This window comes from Micropterus salmoides, unplaced genomic scaffold, assembly GCF_014851395.1.
Source record: "Micropterus salmoides isolate LMB-PRFRI ecotype aquatic unplaced genomic scaffold, ASM1485139v1 Ms_hic_scaffold_16, whole genome shotgun sequence".
Classification (NCBI taxonomy): Eukaryota; Metazoa; Chordata; class Actinopteri; order Centrarchiformes; family Centrarchidae; genus Micropterus; species Micropterus salmoides.
In genome coordinates, this window is record NW_024040707.1 from 9,652,552 (window position 1) to 9,678,745 (window position 26,194).

The window sequence follows — 26,194 nt, forward strand, 5'->3', positions numbered from 1 at the left end:
TTTATTACACTCTGGTTGCTACAGCAGCAGCAGCAGCATGGGGAATTAGTTTGAAATCAGTCAGTATGAGCCCAAACAAAGGATTATCATTCCGCTGCAGGTCTCAAAAATGAAATAGGTGGGCCTAACATTTTAAAGGCAGCATCGGAAAGTCGGAAAGGATTTTCATTAATTCACTGTAAGCTCAAAATGAAAAGGTGGGAGGGGGACAGGATGCATATGAGTGTGCAATAGACAATTTTCAGATGAGATTAGAGATCACAGATGCAAGCTGCACCAGGTCAGTGAAAATGATGGCAGAGTGTGAAAACATAGTGGTTCTGATAATATCTGAACACCAACAACTTGATGAGACACTGGAGCACGCATCATGATAGCTATGTTCATGTTTTTGCAATGTTAACTCCTACTAACTCTTACTCCCTGAGCAGAGCGGGAAGGAACCCTTTCATTTAGCAATTCATTTCAGATACTGACAGTCTGGTTCCATCTAGTGGCAATCTGTGAGAGCTTAAATACAGTATATCTCATAACATGTGCAGTCAAATGAAGTTCTTGTTGAATAAAGCTGTTATTAAATAGTAATGTTAGTACATGTAGTTATGTAGTAAGATTAGTGTACAATATAAGCCACAAATACAGATTTTCTTTGAAGTAACAATGGCTTTTATTTCCCAAACAAGGCTGCTTTGAATTTTGACATTACAAACTGCAGACTGTTGTAAAGCATGTTAGAAAAAATAATAAAGATAAGGTGATATTTTACTTGAACAAATAACAACCAAAGGGTAGAGGAAACAGTTACAGGAAGTACTCAAATTGCGATATTCACATCATAAAATTCCAAAACAATGTCATTTTTCTTTAGAAATGGATTTTTCTTTATCTGTCTCATCAAAAGAGAACATGTACTTAAAAAAACATTAACTTTACTGTACTCATGGACTGTATAAATGTCAACAGCAAAATATTCTGCACCTTAAAAGTGTGTAACAAATGCATAAAGGAAAAAAACCTGAGCAAAGTAGATGTGTGAAACTGGAGGATGACACTGTAATTTAAATAATAAACATGTTTGATGGTTAATGGAGGTGCAGACTAAAATCTGACTAGTACAAAAACAGTGACTACTTCAAATGTTTAGGAGTCAGGAATAAAAATGAATAAGATGAAGGAACTGGTTATTTTGAATGAGACGTTAAGGCACTGTAACACACAGGGAGCACTCTAAAGAACAGTGATTAAAGCAGCTACAAGGACATTTTAACTGGTTATGAAACAGTCTTAATTTAATACTGATGCCTCTATAAGACGTACATAAACAAACGAGAACATCAGCGGGAAGAGTGGCTATTTCTATATAGTTATAGCTATAGCTATATAGAAATAGCTAATCTTACCAGAGCCTTATATCAAAACTAGTGTCCACTGTAAACTGAAAAGAAGACGATGCATTTTGATTTTTTTGATTCTGACTCGAGAGGTCGCACCCAAGATGTTTTATTGAGAAGAAGAGCGATCGCAATAGCTTTCTGAAACGTCTATTGTCTCACTCCAGTCTACGGCAAATTGTTATACAAGGTAACATTTTATGATGGCCTTGCTGCTGGGCTATATCTTGTTGTTGGCTTATACTGAAGAAATAACATTACTAGGGAATGCTTTACCCGCGACCCTGTACACAGGATAAGCGGTTGACGATGGATGGATGGATGGATGGATGGATGGGAATGCTTTAGCTTTCGTAACAAAATTGCACAACCAAATGGCTTATGCTGGCCACACACTAGAGGATAATTCGGCCGATTGGGTGGGCATTCCCGAGCAGAGTCTGGTCAGAACCAATTATCATCAGTTCATCCACTGTTTTATTTTTATTTTTTTTGTTTTCCTGTGCAAAACATAGCACACACAAGTGCAGCTAGCTGACGACGACAGTCTGCCTTCACGTTTGTTTATGTCTGAAGTCACGTTTGATCAAGAAAGTTTCTGTGAGTGTGTGTGATCCTGTGTCTTGACTGAATCGTCGTGTGTGTGCGTTCTTAAGATTAAAATATCGATTAATTATGTTGTTATGTTTGTGGTATCCCACATTTTAAAAATCAGTTAAGATTTGAAAATCCTCTAGTGTGCACCAGGCATTACATGAGGCCTAGGTGTATGAACGGTACAAAAACAACTTTTTTTAACCATGGTCATATTAGTTATTATTCTTAAATATCCACATATACATATTACCTCATCGCTATGCACCCTGCAAACAGCTGTGTTCAAAAAAGAAAAAACATCTAAATTTGTTACTTATTTCTTTCACTCACTTCCAAAACAAATGTATGCGCTTGCCAGATCAACATCTTTATGACTGGAGGTGGCGGTGCTCATGTGAAATACAGTCTTCACTCTGGGAAAAACACTACTGCATTTGTCCACAGGGGACACTCAAATTAGCAAATGAAAATTCCTTGTAGTAGCTTTAAATAACAGAGAAAGACACGTTTGGCCAGCTAATAAAAACTGAACATACAGAAAACACACTCCAGAAAAGCATAATTATCATGTTAAACAATTCCTAAAGCACCCATTCATGTGTCAGTTACTTAAAAAACCCAAATGATACAGTTACTACTTATTACAGCAGTCCATTAACAGTAGACATGTGTTAGACAAGCTGCTTGAGGACACCAGCCACTGCCTATTATTTGCTAATTTCCCTTATTAAATCAGTGGTATATTGAGGCTGGAGTTGTGAGGGGAATTCTTCATGTAGTAGACATTTTTTTGTCTGACATGCAGGCATAGATGTGCAGTACAGTACCACTCAGGCTACGTCATACTCCTCTCAAGCACGGCCCTAAATAAATCTCTTGTCTGTTCACACCATACAGTGGCATTGATTAAACTGTGACCTGTTCATTTTTACTGTCCATCATCCCCTCTTTGATCCACTCTTCCGTTAACTTCTGCACAAATTCCTCTTTGTTCTTCTTCTACGACCCTGACAGAGACACGTGTCTCGGAGTGTTTAAACTCCGTCATCTGTGAAAAAGAAAAACAACACGTTGTACATTTGAAATAAGACAGATTAGCGTCATATAGAATAGTAAATATCTGTTGCTCTTACTGGTGGATGCTGCCGTGTGCTGCCTGGTGCTCTTGATTTGCAGGAAAATGGTGTAGGCATCATAGGCAAACAGCAGACCAGCGATCAAACCAAACACCTATGGTCAGTTATGATCAGAAACACAGAAATAATCAAATTCACTGGTCAAATAAAACACCTCAAAGTTGGTTAATGCCAATAATTTTTTCTAGAAATACTTTTTTTTTTTTTTTTTTTTAAACATACTGTAATGTACTTGTAATAAATCTTTCATAATTTAGGTTACATAGCAAAAGCAGACTACAAGACTTTCAAAAATGCTCACACCAGCAGACAGCTTTACTCCCAGTCTGAGGGTGAAGAAACTACAAAACTGATCTGAGACAAGATTATTTCACTTGGAGAAATCCTCAACCGAAGAAATGACTGCGATATTCAACAGAAACATTTTTGGCAGTTGTCCATGTGCAACTTTCACACATTCAGTTCCGAACAAACACGTGTGGTGTGTATACCACACAAAAGTGTAAAAATAGCGCAGATTGGGTCTATGAAAAACTTAAGGAAGATTGTGGTTGGAAATCTACCGGGCACACCACACAAATATTGTTTCAGAAACAATGAATAAACTGATAAAGAATAAACTAAAAACTAATTCTTAGAGAAAAATAATATTAAATGTCCTCAATCGAATTAAGTAAATAGAGAGCAAGGAAAACTTGAATTTGAAATTGATTAATTTTAACAACACCACAGGCTTTAGTCTCTTGATTCTTGAGTCATTCTGTTTCTTGCTCTCTCTCCCTCTCTACTGGCGGTGGTGATTTGTGCATTTTTGATGTGTCTTATGCCTCCCCCTGTCCTTTTCATTTACCATGAATCTCGTTTAATGACTCCTATTGCTTCCATAATATCATTAGTGGCTGTATGCTGCACTTTAATTTGGTACTTATGTGTGTGTGTTTCTTGTGCACTCTCCAAGGTGCTCCAACTATGAATGCATCCTGTTTTTGGCTACAAAAATAGTGAAACTTGTTTGAAAACTGTTAGACAGGCAAATTGTGTCAGCTTGTGGTCAGCACTATACTTAAACAGGAAGGAAGCATAAGAAATTAATCGAGATGACGATATTACTCAATTCTTCCTGAGCGCCTTTGCAGAGAGGTTGCGCGTATCTCATAATCACACACACATCAAATAACCCCCTTTGGTTTCTGTTTACACATCTATAAGCAGTTTTCACACCTGTGATATCACTGATACATAGATAATGGTTGTCAAAACAAACGTAAAACCTGAATATGAACAGTTTCAGCATTCAGTTCACGGCTGCTTAACTGACCCCGCCTGCTATACGAGCGCCGTCCCCGGCCCCTCCAATCACACAGATCAGAGAAGTGATGATGTAAAGGATAGCACCAATACCAGCACGGAAAAGATCCTGCACAAAAAGAGGGAGGCAGAAGATGAAACATTATGCAACAATGCTGTGTGTGTGTGTGTGCGTGTGTGTGTGTGTTGTAGAGGACTCACACTCCAGACCCAGTTGACCAATAGGAACTGCTTGTCCAACTCCATCATGAAGATGCCGAAGAAGGCCATGGCGAAAACCATCTCGCAGATGGCCACCGCGGAGTAGCCTCCATACAGAGATGCTGCGTAGCAGATGATGATAATGAAACTGATGAGCTAGGAGTGATTGAAGTGAGAAGAGGGGGTGGGGAAAAGCAAGAAACAAAGAGATTAATGATTTTGACCTCAGAAAGGTGACGATATCCCAGAATAGTTCAGGGTTTTGCCAGAAAACTAACAGATGCTGCCTAAATTCCTTCCCTCTGTTAGACTTTGGAGGTCAGGTTTGACTGACTTGATAAAAGAACATAGTGATCAGCTGCAGTTCACCTGACAGAGCACTAATCATCTCAGTGTTCATTAATAGAAAAAGAAAAAGCCACTCAGGCAATAAATCACTCCAACAGAACCATCATTGTTTCAATTACTCCAGTCAGTTCAACAATATCCACATCCACAGAATAACAACTATTTTTGCCAAGAATAAATATTTTCTACACAAAAACACTGTTAGGGTGAGACAACTGGAGGGATTACAATGCACTCTGTCAGTCCGTCTATCACATGTTGCCCTCTTCATGGATCTGTGTATGTTCCATTCAGATCATATTTTTCCATATGGAGGGAAAAAAAGTCAGCTTGCATTCTTCTCAGTCCATTCCAGTGAAATGCTGCCAATGTGAAGAAATCATAAACGTAGGCTGCCTACAGCCCTGAACCAGAATCAGCCTTTTTTTTTTCAATACAGCTATTGTTGTTGCTTTCAAACGGTGTGGGCAGATGCATTCACACAACATATGACAGCTTTGAAGGAGTGGAAATTTCCTTAAGTCCTTAAGCCTTTGTATGCCAAACAATATAAATTACTTGAAGACTAAACAGCATTCATTTTATTGTCCTTTTCTACAACATAGATTTATAACTCCTTTGCAGTGCCCTGCACATTTGGACTTGAGCATCTTAATCTTGTTATACAACCCTGTGTTGTAAAATGATAAATAACTCTACCTTGTACCTTGTATGAAATTTGCCTTATAAGTGACATGTACATTTTAAATTTGTATATACTGGAAAGATTTAAACCTTTTCATTATTTATTTTCCTATTAATTGTTTGGTACAAAATCTGAAAACTGTAAAAATAAAAAATAAATAAAACCCACTTCAAATTTCCACAGCTCAAAATGACATCATCAAATGTTTTTGTGACCAAAATATTCAATTTACACAATTTAAAACAAGAAAAAATAAACAGACCTTCACATCTGAGAAGCTGGAACCTTAAAACGTTTGACAGATTTACTCAAAAAAGTACTTAAACGATTATTAAAATAGTTGTGAATTAATTTTCTGTCAATCAACTAATTGAATAATCAATTAATCATTGTAGTTCTAATACACTTTATAACATAACTCTTACTACATATATTTATATTTTTCTAGCTTAGAAAAAACATTATAATTTATTTCTAATCGTTATTTTTACTACATGTACCCTGAATTTGACTGCACATATTGTTTCAGCTTGTGACAAATAAATGTCAAACTTTAATCATATATAAAAGATAGAACTCAAGCTAGAAAGAATTAATAAACTCTTTAGTTACATATGATCCACTGAACACTTCTCTGCACTGCTTTCTTGTCACAAGTTAAATAATTTATTCTTCGATTGGGTTATTAAATAAATTGACTGTGGCTGTATTTTAAAAAAAACTCATCTTGCATATTGCAAAAAATAAAGCAGACAACTTGGTGGCGAGTGTCAAATCACTGTAGTCTATATAATACACCCATGATGTAACTGACTTGACGCCAGCCCTACATCTGTCACTACTGCTTCCCCTCCCCTCACCAGCAACTGCTACGTGCAGCGAGCCAGCCAGATGCATCAGTAGTTCATGTGTTCTCGAGACTGACACAGGCTGCCTCTGTAGAGTAGTGAGGCGGCAGAGGCCAAAATCCTACACAAAGGAGGCTCTATTTAGGCAAGAGCCGGCTGCTCTGAGGGCAGCGGCTACTGAGGAGGCCGTCACACAGAGAAACACCCACTACACAAGAGTCCCTCTGAACAAGAAAGGCTGCGAGATGTTGACACCTTTATGTTTTCCACACAGCGGCGGATCTGTTTGCATGGGTCAGCTTTTAAGATCCCAACTAGGATCTATTCACATCAGTATAATGGGCTGCTCTTTGAAACTGACTGAAGGAAAAATTGTCGTGAACGGTTGGCTAATTATAGTAAGCAGCAACATGAGCGCCAAGAGTCAGTCCGTGGTACAGAGACACACCAAACAGCATTGGTTGCTAGGGAATACACATTTTGGGGTGTGTGTATTGTGTGTGTTGAGCGTAAAATGTCATTCAGTTTCATTTCTAGTCATTTTCACTCATTTACTCAACCTTCATTCCCCTACTTTTCTCCCACCCTTTCCCTTGATTAAAAAAACATCATTCAAAAGGAGATAACCTAAAAAACATGTTTCCGGTCATAAAACAATGTGACCACTTCTTATTCAGGGCAAATAATCAGCTCAATGCATGACTCATCCTGACTTATCGCTACTGACCTGTGCCACAAATTTGCACTAAATGGGTGTGACTGTGAATCGTTATGTTGTTCTGTGACTTCCAACAAGGTTAAGTATGGCAATGTCTCTGGCAAGCCGAAAACCAAAACAAAATAAGTCTACATGTAATTTGATGAGGCATGGAAACCTGATATTAAAAGTTGATTAAAAAGGACATTTATTCTTTTAGACTTTTGGCTTACCAGCCGGAAGATTTGGCCCTCAGTAATCCCGACTGCTGTGGTTAAATACCCCTATTTCCTATCAGATTGGACATAATGAGCATTTGTCTTCCTGTTGCAGCTCTCCCTGCACTGTCAACTATTTCAGACATGTACTACCAGAGATAACTTTCTTTAGGAGTTTACCAGGTTTCAGTAAAGACTTAAGTGGGAGAGGAAACAACAAACTACACAGTGTATCCAGTGAAGCACGAATCTGTCCCGTGATTGGCACACCAGAGATGTGTGCAAGGCAATTCACGCATTCTTTGTTCCCAGGACCAAACTTCACACACAGCCTGGAATTTCCATTACCTCTGAGAAGAAGAAGGAAAAAAAACAACTATCCAGTGGGTGGACCACTGACCACCAACATTTGAGAGCGTGCTTTATAATGAGCTCATTGATTTATGAGAGCAGAGCCATTTTATCAGTGAAAAAAAAAAAGTGCTTTCTTGACGTTTAACAACTGGAACAGTTGTACAGTAACACTCTGAGCACTCTGTAAGCTATGGTGGGATACAGGTTGTGATAATACTCCACGGCATAACTTAACTAAATATTTTAAGATCAAAGTGAGTCATGCGTTAAGAGAACACACTGCAGGGAAATGCAAACAAAGGCAATCATGTGAAAAACGGTGGTCAAGGACAGTATAAAAAAAAAGGTCTTCCAGACAGGATGTGGTTGTTCTCTTCCAGGAAGTAGGAAACTTTAAACCACACACCTAACTTAAACATTATTAGACTGTTGCTCTGATGATTATATTTCCACCTCTGTATGTATAGATTCCTGTTAATTCCAGCCAGATGTGCAAAGACATGGCGTGGGGGGGAGAACTTTATGAGCTTTTATACTAGTGGGAATGTGATAGGCATTCCATATTTGGGCTACTACTTCTCTGCCTACAAATAGTATGCAGCCTGTGGTAATGAGTAAAAAAGGAGATGCCTGACAACAGTCAGTTGGTCAGTTAACCCATATGACCTTTCATCTGCCATTAATGCTCAGCATTTGGCTCCTTGGTGTCAAATGAGAAAACAGTGGAGCAAAAGTGACAGGTGGAAACCCTTAACCTCCTCTTCACGATCCTTCAACCCCGCTAGACCACATGCTTTTCATTCCCAGGCTAGACAGCTTCTCAAAAAGTGAGACAAAACAGCTTTTAAGAAGAAAATACATATAAATGGTGACACGACTCCATAAAGCTGGGGTAACTATCTCCTCTCTCTAGCCTAACAGTGTAAGAAAAATCAATGACAACCATGTAGGCTACATTAACCCACTTTACAATCTATTAAATATTGATTAGCTGCAGGCTACTTTAGCAAACGTCACACAGCATATTATAGACAGTTCTGCAAGCAGCTGTGACCATCCAAAGCTGCACAGTAGCTGAATGGTAGGCCTACATGTCAACTGCCCAGGTCAGTGAACTTACTATTTCAGCTGCGAGGATAAAACCTTTCTGGGTCTTCACGTAACTTTTCAGCTTCTCCAGGCAGTTTCCAGCGGCGCTGGACCCGGTTGTATCAGCCATTCTGCAATAACTTACGTATTATACGTATATACAGATTGTTGTTAAGGGTTATCGCCAGCGACCGACGGGAAATGTTTGAATAAGCAAAGTTGTCTTGAGAACAGCCCCAGTGTTGATGGCTGCTGCTCCCGTTTGAAGTTTGGGTTATTTTCCCCCTGCAGGTGGATGAACGTCACCGATGTAAAGCCTCCGTGAAATAGACCCTGTTGGAGCTCAGTCACGACCACAGAAGCTCTGGAGGAAGGACTGACTGACTTGAGTTCAGCGTCAGCGGGGCGTTGGCTTTCCCTTTTCTCAAGAGGAGTTGCTTCTGTGTGCACCCTGGGGCCGATGAGCGGAGCTGGTTTCACCGGAAGGACTGAACAGCCAAGGGCGTCACTTTGTGTTGAAAAGTGTGGGGGGACATTTATGGGCGGTGCGACGAAAAACTTAGTCCACGAGAACAAGACAACAAGATCCTCCGATGCTATTTTGAAGAAATATTCATTAATGAAATAGGCTATTCTGGGTCTGGGTCCTCCCCCAGAAGATTTTGAGCATTAAACTCTTAATTTCCTGCATTCTCATAACATTTTCTGCACTAATTTTATGGTGGAAATGTTTTTATTTATATGAAGCTAAACAGAATACATGTGGCCACTGACAATTCAGAATATAAAAATATTATCTAATATAATGTAGAATTAGCAGCTTGTTTTTTAGCCCAAGTTCCTTTTTTGGGACAAGGCAGATCTGTTTCCTATATTTACATTGCATTTTATGTTTTCCAATTGTGCAAGTAAACCTTTCTCGTTATTTAACATTTCTTGTTGCAAGCTAATTTTCAGAAAACTTTTAGCAAATGCTTTCAAAAAGTGCTGGGGACAAAATCAGCCATTTCAAAATTACACCTGATAGCGGCCATTGTAGACAGTTTATGAGTCACCGTTTCAGAAGCAGCCCAGAAGCGGCTCCTCTCTCTGCTCCGCGGAGAAAAGTCTATTCTAGATAGAAGCCGAGTCAAGCTGCACAGAGCAGATCAAACCGGAAAGGTAGTCAAACACACAAACATCATAGAGAATCCGGTCAATTTTCAAAATAAAATACCCAGGTGCAGGCTCCCGATCCACACAATTAAAACAGACAAAAAGAAGCAATTTGAAGGGGCTGTAAACTGTCTGCCCCTCTCTCTATACAAGAAGGTATTACTGATTGGCTGTTTTATCTATGAGGCATTTTTAACAAATCAAGGTCAAGGTCCCGCAATTGTTGGTTCCTCCTGTTCTGAACAGGTAAAAAGGCTTGGTGCACCTTCTGCTTGAAACTGACTGACTTTATCTTGCATCTTAAAGAGGACTAAAAACACTTGTTGCATACATCTCTATAAGAAAACTTATGCTATACAAGAAAAACACTGTCCCTTTTAGTTAGTTAGGTATGTAGGTAGGTAGATCATTATTGGTCCCCGAGGGCAAACTGCGGTGTTGCAGCAGCTAAATTGACACAGATTACAAAAATTACAGACCAGACATATTCACACAAACTAATATATAATGTACAAAAAAACAGTTTTACAGTTGTAAAGTACAATATTTAATTTTTTTCATTTAAAGTACTGTACTTAAGTACTTGTACTTTACTCGATTATTTTGATTTTCTGCTATCTGCTCCACAGTCAGTTCCAAGGCAACTATTGTACTTTTTATTTTAATATATTTATTATTAACTAATTCATTTCCATATTGAAGTTAAATCAATTCTTAAATCTATTCAAACTAAACTAAACTAAACTAAACTTACCTACAAAATGTAAATTACATATTTACAGTAAATACACACTGTGCTTTAATGTGTACACATTATCAATTGCTGTCAGATATAAATCCTGATCAAGATTCTTATTTTAAAGATGACAATTTACCATAAAAAAGTTATGATTAGCTTATAAAATCCATTGTTTAAGATTAACAGTGGTTTCAACCTTTTTGGCTTTTTGGCCCCTTACAAAAAAGCAGTGTCTAGTCCCCTTCTCAAATTTCAGATGTCTATAAGTTGCAGTTCCACCAAAAGATTAATTTATCCTCTAAAATTCACATTTTCATTTAGATTACCATTTGAGACCCCAAAAGGTTAAATTATCTACAATTTCACAAAAAAGAAATTTATTAGAAATTTTTATTAGATTAGAGAACTCCAAAAAGAGGTTAACTTTGTTTTTGTTTTCTTCTTTTCTTACCACATTAATCATCTTATGGGCCCTGAGATTTATCTTTGAACAGAGACCTCCAAAATCTATAGGGACAGCTGCAGCTGATTTACATTGCTGCTGCCAGAGTCTTTCCTAAGACCAGAGGCGTGCTGCTCCAGTTCTCAGATCTTGACCCTGGCTTCCTGTCAGATAATGGGTTTTAAAATACTTCTGTTGGTTTGTAAAGCACTTAGGACCCAAATACATATCTGATCTGCTTCTTCATTGTGAACTGTCCAGAATTCTCAGATGGTCTGGGACAGATCTGCTTACTGTCCATAAAGTCCAAACTAAACACAGAGAAGCAGCATTCAGTTTTTATGCTTCACATTTTCTGATATAAACTCTTAGACAACTTAAGATCTGCTCCAATTCTTGTTTTGTTTTGTTTTTAAATCAGGCCTTAAGACTTTTTGCCACATCTAGTTGTTCATATTCATTCGACTCAAATCTTGGAATTTCCAACAGTTATTGAAGGCATCATATCCAAACTGGTGTATGATTTTCAGAGGATTATGTCTACATTTGTGTGCACAGGCCAAACTATGGAATTAAATTATATCAATTCTGAGGTGTCATTACCCGCTCTATGATAGTCTTTAGACTACATTAATTGCATTTTACACTTTAATTTGACTGCCCATGAACTGCAAAAAGTTTTGGACCACTAGTGTGTTTACAATACAGTTTTGCGGTCTTAATATGCACTGTGTAGCTCTTAAATCTTGGTCTTCCTTATATTTGTTAAATTCTTTCTCAGATTTAGCAAAATGATGGGAGGTGACTGAGGAAACCACTGCAATTGATGCACTCCCTGAACCACCAGTGCCATGCAGACCCCTCTTGCATCAAAACCACAGACTGAGTCTAACTAAGCTGAATACTGGCCCATTGACTGCCGGAAATGGTTTATAAATGCCAGCTATACTGAGAAATATAGGCCAGCCACAGAAATATCTGAACACCATCTGCATCTTTTAGAACTTTCTAATGAAACTTTAAGCTACTATCACAAAATAGACCAAGTTCACCTTTATCTGTGTTGCTTTGCTGTGTTTTGTACACAGTTTATTGTAGAATAGTGGTGTTGACTTTTTAGAAAAATTCCTTTTGCAACTTCTTCATAAAACTGAAACATACTTTTTATAAATCCAACTCAGCCAAGTAAATGAGAAGACAATCAACTCCTATGAACAGAAGTACACATATTAACCTTCAACAGAATAATTTCATGTTTATTTAATTTTGTTTCACATGGATCCCATATAATAAGAATACAGTAGAATTCTGGAAAGTCTTGGATATTTTTTTCACTGACTTATCATTATCATAAATACTAATATGAATACATCATACAATACAATAAACACAGCACTATCCCAAAGGCGTAGAGAGTACCACAAGACATCATTCACCACTAACAACATAGTATATTTCATTTGAGCATATTTATAAGACCTACAGTGAAAGGGAGAGAAAGAAACTGAAGTGGGGGGACTAGAGGAAGAGATAAAGCCAGGTGCTTCTACACTGCCTGAATCAAAGAACCCTGATTTAAAAACAAAACAAAAAGCAGAGTAAATCCAAGGCTGTGCAGTGGACCGATATACTGGAGATGGACAGCAATTCATCCTAATGAGGACTGTGGAAGCAAAACTACCAATCAAGACACATCTCTTACCACTTGGCTAACACGATCTTGTATATCCAAATAGAGGACTGGCAGTAGGACAGGTGTATTTATATCTCGAAAGAATTAACTGTTGCAGCACTTGCTTTGTGCTTTGAGTATAATATTGAATAGCTGCTGTATGTGATGTGCAGTAACCACGACCACCACCACAGTAATACTGTGTAGTCTTAATTTTCCTGCAGCCTTGAGCCTCAGCCTCTCAAATATGTTTAGGGATGCTTCAGGATATACGAATGCATGCAGTAAATTTGCTTGCTATCAGAAGGAGACGAGATAGGATTGAGGATGCAGGAGAAGTATATATGGAGACATATTGTTCAGACGGCCTCATGATAATATGTGTTTACTATGGCATAACCAAGGTCTTAGTATACTTTATTGTCATTTACCTAGAGTTCTTGTTAATGTGAGTATGTACGTCAGTGATTACAGTGTGATAGAAACACCAGTTAAAAAACTATATGACTCTGTCGTACAACTTTCTGCATCACATAAAAGGCGCTCAAAACAGGACGAGGTTCATTGACGATATTTGTGATGATGCAGTGACATAAATCCAAACAAATAAAACAAACACACGCTGCTAAAATTGCTATTCACTGCCCTGATTCACAATTTTAAAGCACACTGTAGCAGTTTCCGAAACAGCAAAGGAAATATGAAATGCTACCATGCTCACTAATTTTCTTAACCTTGTAAAGTTTTTGATTTCATATGCCAGGATTTAAAATAGTCTGTCTATTACAAGAGTTTGTCCTTGCTTGACAGCGATGTTTGATGGAAAAATATATATAAAAACATAAATAAAGCTGAAACAAGCTACTTAAAACCCACGATCATCTATTCACTGTACTATACATCACTCTTTCTCTGCTCACTTTTTATATCAATGATTCTGAAATTTTCAGCAGCCTTCACCCTGTTTCGTAAATCCTGTCAGTTATGCTGATCAAATGACGCATAATGATAAAATCTAAAACAAAAAGATGTTCATAGATTCTGAGACGAACAAATAAAAACATCATTGTGGTATGAATTACTTAAGGGAATTGAAGGGCAAAGGCTAAGCTATGTGAGCTCCTAAACAGAACCAAAGTAAATGCAATTGAATAACTCTGTGCTCAACATTTGTTGTATAACAACTTATATGGAGTGCACAATTATTCAACTGTGTACATATAATCATATATATCAGCATGTTGATATTTACACAGCACAGACAAATACATTCTCCCAAGTTAAATATTACTACAATTTTTTTTCTTCATAAATGTAAGTCTTTCCCATTACAAGATTTCTCTTAAATGTTCATCAACGAATGTTTTGGTATTTGTATTCAAGTTTTTCTCGTATAACCAAACAGACAATCCACTGTTGTCTTCTACAGTTAAATACATCACGAGAATAAACATCATGTTACAGCAAAGACCCGTTTCCCCCTTTTTACCCCCCCCCCCAACCAAATGCTGCTCCCCAGTGGTGTTATCCCCTCCCCAGACCCCACCAGTTTCTGCCCTCCATGCCTCCCTCCCTCTGCCTGTCAACTCACAGATACACAAACAGACAAACAGAGGAGTGTGGGAATGCAGATGGTGGTCGAGAGGCACCCTCCGAAATCACTAGGTGACCCTGGCTACGGGAAAAAGGTGAAGAAGTGAGAGACAGAGAGAAGGAAAATATTAAACATACAGCAAATGTATGATCACATGAATTACATGTTGAACATATAAACAAACCTACGGCTCAATAAATATTACATATATTAAAAGCTGATAATGACAGTTCAGAAATGACTTGTGAAGTAGCAGATAGCACCTCCTCTGTGATTCAATAAATGTAAAGTAAACATACACACTGTTAGGTAACATAATGTTATATTGTATATAAAGAGTATATATACATTATTAAAGCAAGGGCACAAACTGAAAACCCTGATAGATTTGTTTCAAATCTTGTGTATTTCTCTAGAATATTCATGATTACATAAGCAACAATCAAAGTTAAAATGTAACTGAAACAACAGATAAGAAGTCATAGACAAGATTTAGCCAGCCTGCAGGTACTCAGTATAGAGAGCTGGTTCAAACCTGCTTTAAAAGTAAAATTCTTCTATAGCGAACCCTAAACAATGATGCTGAAGGCTGTGGCTTGCCTTTTTTTTTTATCTTTTGAGGACTGAGTGCAGTTTTAGCTCATCAGGTGGAGTATTCTACAGCCTCAGAGCACTATACCAAAAAGCACTTCCACCCATGGTTTTAAGACTGTTACAGGGTTGCAGGGGAGTTGAGGAACTCAAAGGCAAAAAGAGCAGGTGAGCGCATACAGCTAGTGGTGGATTGTAACAAAGTAAATCTACTCAAGTAGTGTAACCCCCCCCCCCCTCCCTTGGATTAGCTGGAAAAGGTATCGTCACAAAGCTGAAAATAGAGCTGTTTATCTGAGCTCATGAAAAGTTTACTTTTTGGGGATACGTGTTTCTCACAGGACAGCGACGCTACAAATATATGACTATCTTATCGAATATGATGCATTACTGTAGATTAGTTAGTAGTTAGTTAGTTGAACACTGACAGGGAATATTCTTCCGCTGAATGAGATCAGAGCATTACTGTAAAAGATGGCTATACCATAGACTGCAAGTCAAATGTTTTGTACATCATCCATTCACCCCAACTTCCTTCAGTCAAGCAACAGTGTCATGCTCCTTTCACCTATATAAAAATATGTTGTGTCAGTGTGTCATCATTTGCATGACTGCAAATCGTTTGTCTGGAAAATGTAAATATGGTCTGTTTTTAAAGCATAGTTATCTATGCTTTAAAAACAGACCATATTTACATTTTCCAGACGTGGAAGTAGTGTTAGTGTAGTATTTTCCAGACGTGTGAGTAGTGTTTCATGATATACTTTAAAATCTTTTAGGTCATCAATCTTTTAGGTCATCTGAACAAACAACCAATGCTGGAGAGGAGAGTCTCTGAAGGCGCGGAGAGTCTCTGAAAATTGTGAGTCATCTGCTTAGAGAAAGAACTCTGCCCATACAAAATAGCATGCAAAAGGCACCTAATAAAAGTACAATATTGACATTAATGCTAAGTTGATATCTAACAGGTGTCTTTGTAAGCCTCATAAATATCACAATTACACAATATAACCATTTAATTGTGCTTAAATTAAAGATTAGCCTAGATCATTGTATACGCATTTATACACATACAATCTATTTAAACTTATTCTAACCAGTTGATATGTTCTACATATTTACACTCACCGTCCTGCAGCTGTGGTTTGGCTGGACAGGCTCACATTTGATTAGAGTAGGAGGTGGGCTGCTGCTCATAGCCCTGGCTGTAACCTCCTTCCTCATTGTAGCCTCCCTGCTGGCCGTACTCTGGCTGGTATCCTCCCTGGGAGCCGGCGTAGGGGTCCTGCTGACCATAGCCTGCCTGGCCAAAGGAATCGGGGGCGGGCTGCTTTTCCTGTGATGGGACGTATGTTCCAGAGAAGGCAGCCATCCAGCCTGTCTCCTTGAACACAAACCAGAGGTTTCCTATCCACAGGATCAGGTTGATGAAGCCAAAAGCCTGTGGAGCAGAGAAATGTTTGGAGATATGTGTTTGTTGGGTTAATTTCCTGTTTCTTCTGATATCAACTCAATATATCGCATATAAGCATCTGGGACATACCACAGAGGTGTTGAGGCCAGAGACCTTCGGGTCGTGGACCTCACGGCAGCGATTCTCTTGTTCGTCGCAGGCTGAGATCAGAGTGATGACCCTCTCTGGATCAGTGGCTGTTTTCACATCTGACAGGCCTTTAGCCCAAGCACATGCGGATACCAGCCACATAAAGGCAAATACCGCCGACACAACAAAGTCCTGGGAATCAGCAAAACATAATGATCACCTTTACTGCAAACAACACTAGATATTAATTATAACGCATGTTGAAAGACTTGAATGTCAAGAACATGTCAGGCATAAATTAACTCACGATCTGAGCCCCCTTGCAGTTTTCGCGGTACTTCTCCAGCAAGAAACAGTACACAGAAAGGGCTGCCATTGAGTAGAGGAAGGAAAAGACACCGATGGTGACAAAGAACTCAGCTGAGGAGGAGTAGTCCCCGACCAGGAATAGCCTTTCAGGTTTCCCTCCCTTACAGGTGGGAGCATCAAAGTAAACCTGATGGAGCCTGAGAACAGCGAGAGAGAGAGAGAGAGAGAGAGAAATTAAAAAGTGCAAGCTAAGAAATAAAAAGGTATAATGGGTGATACATTTCTTATATGTGAAACACCTTGTGATATCACTGATCTGGAGCTGTGTTTGTCTTTGACAGTTTCATCTATTATTTATGTTTGTGTAAAAATGATTAATGCAGTCCATAACAAAATAGGTTACTGAGGACGGTATTTTAAAAGAGTAGTTTGAAATTTTGTGAAATGCACTTATTCGCTTTCTTGCCAAGGGTTAGATGAGAAGATTGACAGACATCAACATGGTATTAATCAAATATGAAGCTACAGCCAGGGATTGTTAGCTTAGCTTAGCATAAAGAACAGAACAGGAGGAAACCGCCAGCCTAACTATGTCCAAAAGTAACAAAACCCATATACCAGCAGCGCTAAAGCTCACTAATGAACACATTATATTTATTTAATTTGTCTAAGAAAGAAATTGTAAAAACATTGTGGTTTTACAGGAGTTTATGTGTTGGACTACAGGAAGTCCTGGCCAAGAAATAGTCCAGCACACAACCCCCTGTTACAATTTTATCACTTTTGGACAGAGCTAGTCTAGCTGTTTCCAGGCTTTATCCTAAGCTAAGCTCATCACCTGCCTGCTGTAGCTTCATTTTTACATACATGAGAGTGGTATAGAGCTTCTTATCTAATTCTTAGTAAGAAAGCGAGAATGTGTGTTTCCCTATTCCTTTAATCAAAAGGCACTGCTATAAAATTTCCTATCATAATCACTCTGAATCAGGCTAATGAGCTTGTTAACTAAGCTAATGATTGTCTAAATTAGGAATATAGGCCTAAATTAGGTAATTCCTTTCAAAGGTATATTTTGTATTTGATTTTTATAGATTAATTATAATATAATGAATGAATGAAATTTCAAAATTTTAAAAGTAGATCTTAGTATGCTGTAATTGGCATTACCATCAATAAGATTAACTGGCTCCTGAGTGATTTATTTTGATATGTGTGCTGAATGTGTGTTTGCAGTTTGTGAGCTTACAGTTGTATTTTTTCCGATTTCTACTGCAGTGTTGGACAGAATACATACCTGAACGGATATTCAAATTCTACTTCTATGCCCAGGTCACTCTCTGTCCGGTTTTTACACTCCACACTCATCTTGAACATGCCAGAGTAACTGCCACATGTCGAGAAGGCAAAGATTGCAAAGATCTGCAGAAAAAAGAGGAAATAGAAAGAGGAAAGTATGACACAACATCCAGTAAACTTTTAACATCTCACAGACAAACTGTCATGCTCACATACTGTATCAACAGTACTCCAGTTAATTTCAGATAATGTAACCGTGTAAACAAAGAGCTCCAGTGTAAACCTGCTGCAGACTGTGCTTTCACAATCTGTCTCAAGCAGGCCTGCTTGAGACATTGCAGGAGGTGAAAGCACCTGTTGTACACATAGTGCAAATGAATGCAGCGTTATCACCGGGTAACATGGCAAGGGCTACACCTATTGTAATGGTTGATGTGGCTTTTCTGTGGATGATTTAGTGTTTTTATTTGTATTTTGGGGTACAGCACTGATTGTGCATTTGTTTATTAGTTCAGGTTTACAGCTCAGTCTTGTTCTTCAACTCCCACTCACAGTCACGTAAACAGCACAAACAGAGATAATCTCACGCTCTCTCTCTCTCACAGACACACACAGCAGATTAGACAAATCAGACTATTTTTACCACACCCTCCCTACGCTGCAGGCCAGATCCGATTGGATGAAAAACCCAACTATAATTCTGACTGAGGTGCTCTACCATCTGTCACCAAATACTCAGCTACAAGCTCCTGCAAAGCCAGTCACAACACACACACATACACGCACACTCACACAGACACACACACACACACACACACACACACACACACACACACACACACTCTCTTAACTGTAGTCTTGTAGTACTATTTACTTGCTGCAGGCATCTACACACTAAACTATTAACAGTAATCTGTTAGCTAACGTGAGTCGGAGGCTCGTTTGTTGGATTAACGCATAGCCTCACTGTGATCACTTTACTCATCCTTCTCTGTCCCTGCAGGTTTTTGTCCTCTCCCAACATCTTAAACACCTCCCCTTCCTGTTGTTGGTAAAAGACCAATTAACAGGTTTTATTAACCAATGCAAATGATGAGAGTGGCAGCATTAGTGTGTGAGTGACGAAGGAGAGGAGACTGCTGATGAACAACATAGTTTATTGTAACATTTCAAGCAAAGAAAAAAGTAATTTTCCATCTGCAGTAGAGCCTTTCAGTTAAAAATGCACACTAAAAAACAAAGAATTTCTCAATTATTATTACTATCTGAATTTACAAATCTTAGTAATATCTGAGTTTAATTATAATTTGTACCTGCACGTCACTCTGAATGCACTTTGGACACTGACTTAGTAAATTTGAAATCAATAAGATTGTAAGAAAAGGTTTGCCTGTGTTTAGTAGTGTACAATTAATCAACACCTAAAGCATGTGCAACATATCATAACTGCAGTGTCAGCACAGTCATTCACATGGTGTGCATTGTGGTATATTTCATCCTAAAAATTATGTCATCCATCTCATTCTGTTTAGTAGGCCTATAACTGCCTCACTGCACTACTGTGGCTGTTTTAGAGCTCCTTGTGTCCATATAAATCTTTTATTATCCCTCTGAGACAGTTAGAGGTTAAGATTTCATCAGAGGTAACCAACAACATTTTGTGGCCCAGCTTTACTTTCGGGGCTTGCTGTCTTCTTCTTCTGCAGTCATTTTGGAGAAAATGAAAATGCTAACAAGGGCATGATTCTTTAGTTTAGAGATAATCTCAGCAACAAGCCACGCTGCTGCTTCAACTGAATCATCCTTAAGTGACACAATGTTATGAGTCAAAGGATTCCGATCAAACAAACATGAGAAATCATTGGGGGAGTAGCATATTTACATGTCTATGAATGTATATATGAAATTGCACATACATTCTTGAATCGTTTTACTTTCATCTGGAAAACAAGCTTTATATAAGACAAAATACGGGAATGTAATGTAAAATATGTTCAACATGTAGACATCATCATATGTGCTGTTAAATCTAGTCTTCAAGACTACAGTCTACGGCCATACCAGCAGCTGTGAGGTGTAACCGGCCGCTAGGTTGTACTGCACAGCCCAGACTCGAACTTGCGACCTTGGGTGCGTGATGCAAACGTGCTAACAAGGAGGCTAAAACCCTATGGCACTAGCATCTGTTGCTAGCACGTCTCTTAAGGCATCGGTAAGTAAGGTTTACTCACTGCACAGTCTAGCTGGCTACCATTACATAGGCACAGGAGTGAAGTGTGCTAAATGCTTACGTCAGCATGCTAACTTGCTTACAATGACAATGCTAACATACTGATATTAAACAGGTATAATATTTACCATGTTAAACATCTTAGTCCAGCATGTTAGCATGCTAATTAGCACTAAACACAGGCTGATTGTCATTAGTTTTGCATAAATCAAAGTATAAAACAAACTGAAATATTAACCTGATGGTGGTGCTATATGAAAAGTTAATGGTTCACCAAATCTATTACAATACGTCCTCAGGGAGACATGAATGTCTCAACCAAATGTCATGACAATCCTCCAATAGATCTTCAGATATTTCCATCTAGACCAAATTGGTAGACCAACTGACATCCCCACAGCTAGAGCCACGCTGCTAGCACGGCTAAAAAAACAGTAGTAAGGACAGTGAATCTAAATGGGAGGCGCCGCACCACAATTAAGAGCTGTACTTGTATGGTGATATATGAGTGGAAGGAGGAGTGTTGGAGGAGGAAGAGAGGGCCAGCCACACTGAGAAAAGAAATGAAGAAAAAAAGAAATGGTGGCACACTCAGTGTTAGATGTCATGGTAACACTGTTGGCAACATCACACAGTGAAGAGGCAGAGGCTTGTTTCTGCCCCTCGTGGTATGCTGCATGGTTGTCAGCTCTACTGTGCTGAGAAGATACATGATCTTACATACTCAGGCACATACAATCTGTCTGCTACTGCTTTTCTAACACTGTCTGTCTTTCTTATGAGCTACAACAAAATCAACAGCCTTTATTACACATTAGGGATAGCCCCAAAGTGAATAAGGCTCACAAACAGCTGTTTTTATGTTTGCTGGGAATGAGTCAGAGAGTGAAATTTAAATGCAAATTAAATTCCACATAGCAGTGCCCTTCCTGTAACGGCAGAGGCAGTAGGCTGTTTGCGTACACTATGGTTGGAGCTCTACATCAGCTTTATTTGGGAACTCAATGTCTTCCAACATCCATCAAATCTAGGCTTTGTCAGCACTATTCTCCAGAGACACACAGAGAGAGAGAGAGAGAGAGAGAGAGAGAGAGAGAGAGAGAGAGAGAGAGAGAGGGTGGGGAGTTGTGTAAAGCTACATGAGTCACACATGTCGCAAAAAACGGTGCTCAGAAGCTTTCATAATTCATCAAATGTAGATAGGATTTTTTTTTTTTAAATCCTCAACCCACAAACAGGTCTTAAATGATCTGATCCGTTTCCATTTACTCTCATCTCACAAAATACAAATTTGTATATATGAACACTGCTGACAACTGGCTGCTTTTTATTTTCAATAGAAGTATACAGCAAGAAAAAGCCAAAAAAGGTTAGATTCTACAGAAGCATCTTTTTCATTGCTGCCTTTTTCCACTGAAAGGGGTGGCTCCTCTCTACCCTCCTAAAAAACACTGTTGCTGGTTGTGCATGCCCATATTAATCCAGAAAAAGCAGCAGCTCCAGCAGCTCCTCCTCCCCTCTGACGCTGAGGCATGCAGGCCCTCTGACAGATGATTCATGGGCCCCGGCCTCCTGAGCGGGGCTGCTGATTGGTGGTTGTGCTTGCTGTGACCCAGGGAGGCAGCTATGAGGTGCTGGCACACTCACACAGCTCCAGGGAAGGACTACGAAGTCATGCAGTACACTCATGCCTCTGACTGTTCTCTAGTATATCTGCAGAGCCCATAACAGCAAGGGTCTCTGTCAGAGATGCTTTGGCACGCATGTTTTCATCTGGGTTATGCTAAGGGTGTTCAAATACTGGAGATGAGGGGTGTGGGCTAAGAATTATAGGACACATGCGCTGAAAGTCACCCCCTCCTCAGTTTTCTTCTCATCTACTCTCCCAAAACGTATACATCATTACAGTGCAAGTATATATTTAATTATCAATTATCAGGAACATTGAGCTAATTAAAATGATTAGTGCCTTGACTAATGTTTATTCAATCTGCCAATTAGATTCTTGATTAATCAATTAATCTAGTTTTGTCTATCAGATATCAGGAAATAGGGGGAAAAAGCCTGTTGTGATTTTCCACAGCCAAAGGGGACCTCCTTGGATCACTTGTTTAGTTAGCGCATCAGATGATGTTGGTGTTTTTGCTTAAAAAATGGTTGAACTGATAATCAAAATAGTTTGCAGATTGTTTTTCTGTCAATCAGTTAATTAATTAATTGACTAATTGTTGCAGCTCTAGGAATGATTTTGGCACTATGTTGCTAAGTGGCTGCTGTAAGCATAAACAATAATCTGAACCAGCCAGAACGAGTTCATAACATTATATCACTGTGTAACTTTTAAGTGCTGTGGGGCCTACATAGGTAATTAGCAGTACTATTCCCACCACTGTGGGGCCCCATCTGTAGAGACGCGCCACTGGAAATATTTGGCATATTTGCCTGATAAATGACAAACGATCAATTGATTAGTAGAATAGTTGCTGTAGTTGCTAATTGATTACGCCCATAATTGTTTTAAACCTAAATGGATCTGGACAAATGTATCTGTGAAAATCTTAATATATTTTAAAGACAGGGTATAATATCTTATGTAGGTCTTGTTTAATGATATCCCCCCAAAAATAAAAACTTTCTCTTTAAGATGCAGAAATTTTACAATCTTTGAGCTAAATTAAATAATTCAGGAAATCTATTTACACTGTTTTCTTCATAGATAAACAAATAAATGAATCGTTAGCTGGCTCCATCAACTGCTGAAGGAGATGGCGCACATGAGGGAGAGGTTATAATCTGTACATAGTAAGCAGAGGTCATGTCCTCTGAGAAGGATTTGACAAATTGTCATTATTTTCCTCAGTGGACTGACACAGTGTTACTACAACAGTGACGTAACACATCCTGCTGGTGTGTCCTGCTCAGGCCTGCTGGGGCAGTATCAGCACCACCATCAGGATACAAGACTCCTCAATATTAACCTCAGTCATTATGTGAATCAATTTAGTATTTATTAGACCTGAGGTGGAGTTATTGTAATATTTCTAGGGAAAAGAAAAAAACACATCTGATTGTAAACCCTCATGAGACAGGGTTCAACTGTGAACCTTTCTTTCTAAGAGTGTAGAGCCACATCCATTATTAAGCCCCATGCAGCTTTATGACCTCTGTGTAACAGAAGGTCACAAATCTGTCAGGAACAGACATGGCAATGTTATTTATTGCAAATGATACAAGTCACAAGTGTTTCATCCATAACAATATGGTATTCCTGTGGAAAGATTTGTTTTTATTAAAATGGAAAATATTAATTACAGTAGCCCATAAACATGTCAAATGGAGGACTTACCCACTGTAGAATTTTTATAAATCCCAGAGGTTGTTTGAGTACCGTGAACTGCCCTTGGGCCACCAACTGCCAAAACAAACCAAAAAATCAGCAATTAGCAGAGTTTATTATTAACTTTTCACACTGACTCTTGCTGTGCAAAATCAGCCTCCATCAGCAGACCAGGCATTATGATGATATGATGATGATGCTGATTAAAAACATGAAACTAAATTACCTCAGTCTGGTAGCCCACAGGCCTGGTCTACTGCTGCCACTTGCAGGTGTTTGTTATATGGCAAATATCTGCTAGAGAATAAAGTGACTTAAGTGTCACAGCCGGCATCTCTGAGGCCATAAGAGATACTGCACAACTACAGTACAGTCATTTTGACTTCAAACGCTGTGGTATGTGTGTGTGTGTGTGTGTGTGTGTGTGCGTGTGTGAGAGAGAGAGAGCTCCTGACAGCATAACAATTAGACAAAGCTGATTAACTGACTGTTTCTCTGCTCTCTTCCTGCACACTTCCCAACAGTATTTAAATAATAAATACATTGGTGAGAAAATCTCGCGAAATCTGACTAATTGATTAGGGGGGAAAGGAGGACGCATTTGTGCGCAGGTGAATGCGACATTGCAAAAGGAGGCTGTGTGTTCCTGTGTACATCAATAAATGGCCGCACTGGAATAAGCAGCAGTGATGGTTTTCTCTCTTAGGCTGAGGGGCTCATTGTTTCTCCACATACCCGATGCTATGGATGCCAAACATCCATATTAAACAGATGACGCATGCATTAACAAAATCATGTTTCAGAGAAGTCTGGCAGCCTGACATCCTCTCATTTCTTAAGAAAGCCTTAATGGCTATGTCACAAACAACACAACTATCTGAGTGATGAGTTGTTCGTGGTCATAGGGGTGCAGGAGACAGTCCTCATGCGCGTCAGGCCTACTGCGGCTATCCGAAAAAAAATAAAAAATAAATCAGATTCCCGTTTGTTATCTTAGCAACAGCAGGCCAATTGATACGTGAGCGGTCTAAATCAATTAGCCGAATCCCTGGAGATAATAGGCTGCATCATCTCCTTCCTTACGCTAAATGTCATCGCTGCAGCAATCTCTGGACATCCTACACATTTCTGGACCGTCAGCGGGCCGCTCCATCACATGGACTCCAGCTTTAGTCGTGAAAAATTTTCCAGTTACATCGCCATCTGTTTTACATTTACACCACTGCAATTTGTAACCTAGAAAAATGCACATTACTATTTCGACTCCAAGGGATCGCAAGCATTGCATTAAACCCTTAAGCTCGGCAGATCTATGAGACAAAAATATATATTTATTTGAGCACACTACAAAGGAAATTTTGCCTTAATGAAAGAACATGAGCAACCGAACAAAACACAAATGAAATAGCTGATTTTCTCCCCAGAGCCTTACCTGGTTTACAACATCCATCTTGGCCGCTTACTCGCTGATAAGAGGATCAGAGGGGCGGAGGGAGGGAGGCGTCTCATCTGGAACAGCCCAGGGGAGGAAGACGCCCAGGAGGAAGAGTTGTGGCTGCGTCACCGACCTGGGCGAAGGACGTGTGAAGCGTAGTGACGTCACATAAATCATTGGACGGTGGAGTAAAGACGAGCCGAGCCGTCTGTCCAATCGCAGCGCTGCTTTATTCTAAGGGGGAGCAGAGATTGCCCGGCGGTTATAATACAGAGAGGAGCGAGCGACTGTTCACGCTTTAGTAGACAGAAGGAGGAATGTAAAAGGGGAAATAACAAGGCCGGTGAGGGCTCGTGAACTGCTGCTGGTCATTAATCTGACATCAACACAAAGTATTTTTAGAACTCTATAGCTCCTCTTTTAGTAGGTTAACTCTTATAGGGAAGGTTTATTTTGCACATTAAAAGGACGGGGAAAGTTCAGAGAGGGTTCAGATGGTAAATGGTCTGTACTACTCAAAGCACGTACATCATATTCACTTGGCTAAGGTGCGAACTGCTCATCAGAAACAGAAATTAACATTCACACACCGATGGCACAGCAATTATGGTGTTCAGTATCTTGCCCAGGGACACTTGACATGCAGACTGGGGGAGTTGGGGGATCAGATGCTCTGCTACATCCATGCAAATACTATAAAGGATGAATGTGTGCAATTTAACATTGAAAAAAAGACACAGATGTTTTACTGTTCTGCATGATTCTTTTTTCTCTAAAAAGGGAAGTGAAAACCAGATGTTGTCCATCTGCTGGTCCATTAATGGCTGATTATATAATGCACTCTTTTGTATTTTGCTGCGGTTTTCAACATTACCATTATAGCACTGTTGTAAAATAAAACATGCTTCAGTACACTGTTTGGAACGAGTGGTTATAACTGCTCAAGAATAAACAAAAAGAGAAAAAAACACAGGCTACA

The 26,194-nt window shown here is 39.1% G+C and overlaps 2 protein-coding genes across 3 annotated transcripts; both read right to left on the reverse strand.

The window, feature by feature from the left end:
• Positions 1-643: 643 nt before the first annotated feature.
• Positions 644-9,360, reverse strand: plp2 (proteolipid protein 2). Its single transcript, XM_038722007.1, has 5 exons — positions 8,904-9,360; positions 4,634-4,789; positions 4,443-4,541; positions 3,122-3,218; positions 644-3,036 (listed from the first exon to the last, which is right to left on the reverse strand). Exons 1-5 carry the CDS (start codon positions 9,000-9,002, stop codon positions 3,023-3,025), a joined length of 465 nt encoding a protein of 154 aa, XP_038577935.1. The 5' UTR covers positions 9,003-9,360; the 3' UTR covers positions 644-3,022.
• Positions 9,361-12,437: 3,077 nt separating this feature from the next.
• On the reverse strand, positions 12,438-25,341 carry sypb (synaptophysin b). 2 transcript variants are annotated; one of them, XM_038723801.1, is made up of 7 exons: positions 25,213-25,341; positions 23,790-23,855; positions 18,212-18,336; positions 16,916-17,114; positions 16,609-16,800; positions 16,194-16,506; positions 12,438-14,551 (listed from the first exon to the last, which is right to left on the reverse strand). In XM_038723801.1, exons 1-6 carry the CDS (start codon positions 25,228-25,230, stop codon positions 16,225-16,227), a joined length of 882 nt encoding a protein of 293 aa, XP_038579729.1. In that variant the 5' UTR covers positions 25,231-25,341; the 3' UTR covers positions 12,438-14,551; positions 16,194-16,224. The 2 variants fall into 2 exon arrangements, with proteins under 2 accessions (XP_038579729.1, XP_038579728.1); XM_038723800.1 differs by having other exon boundaries at positions 12,438-14,555; positions 25,213-25,339.
• Between the last annotated feature and the right edge of the window lie 853 nt (positions 25,342-26,194).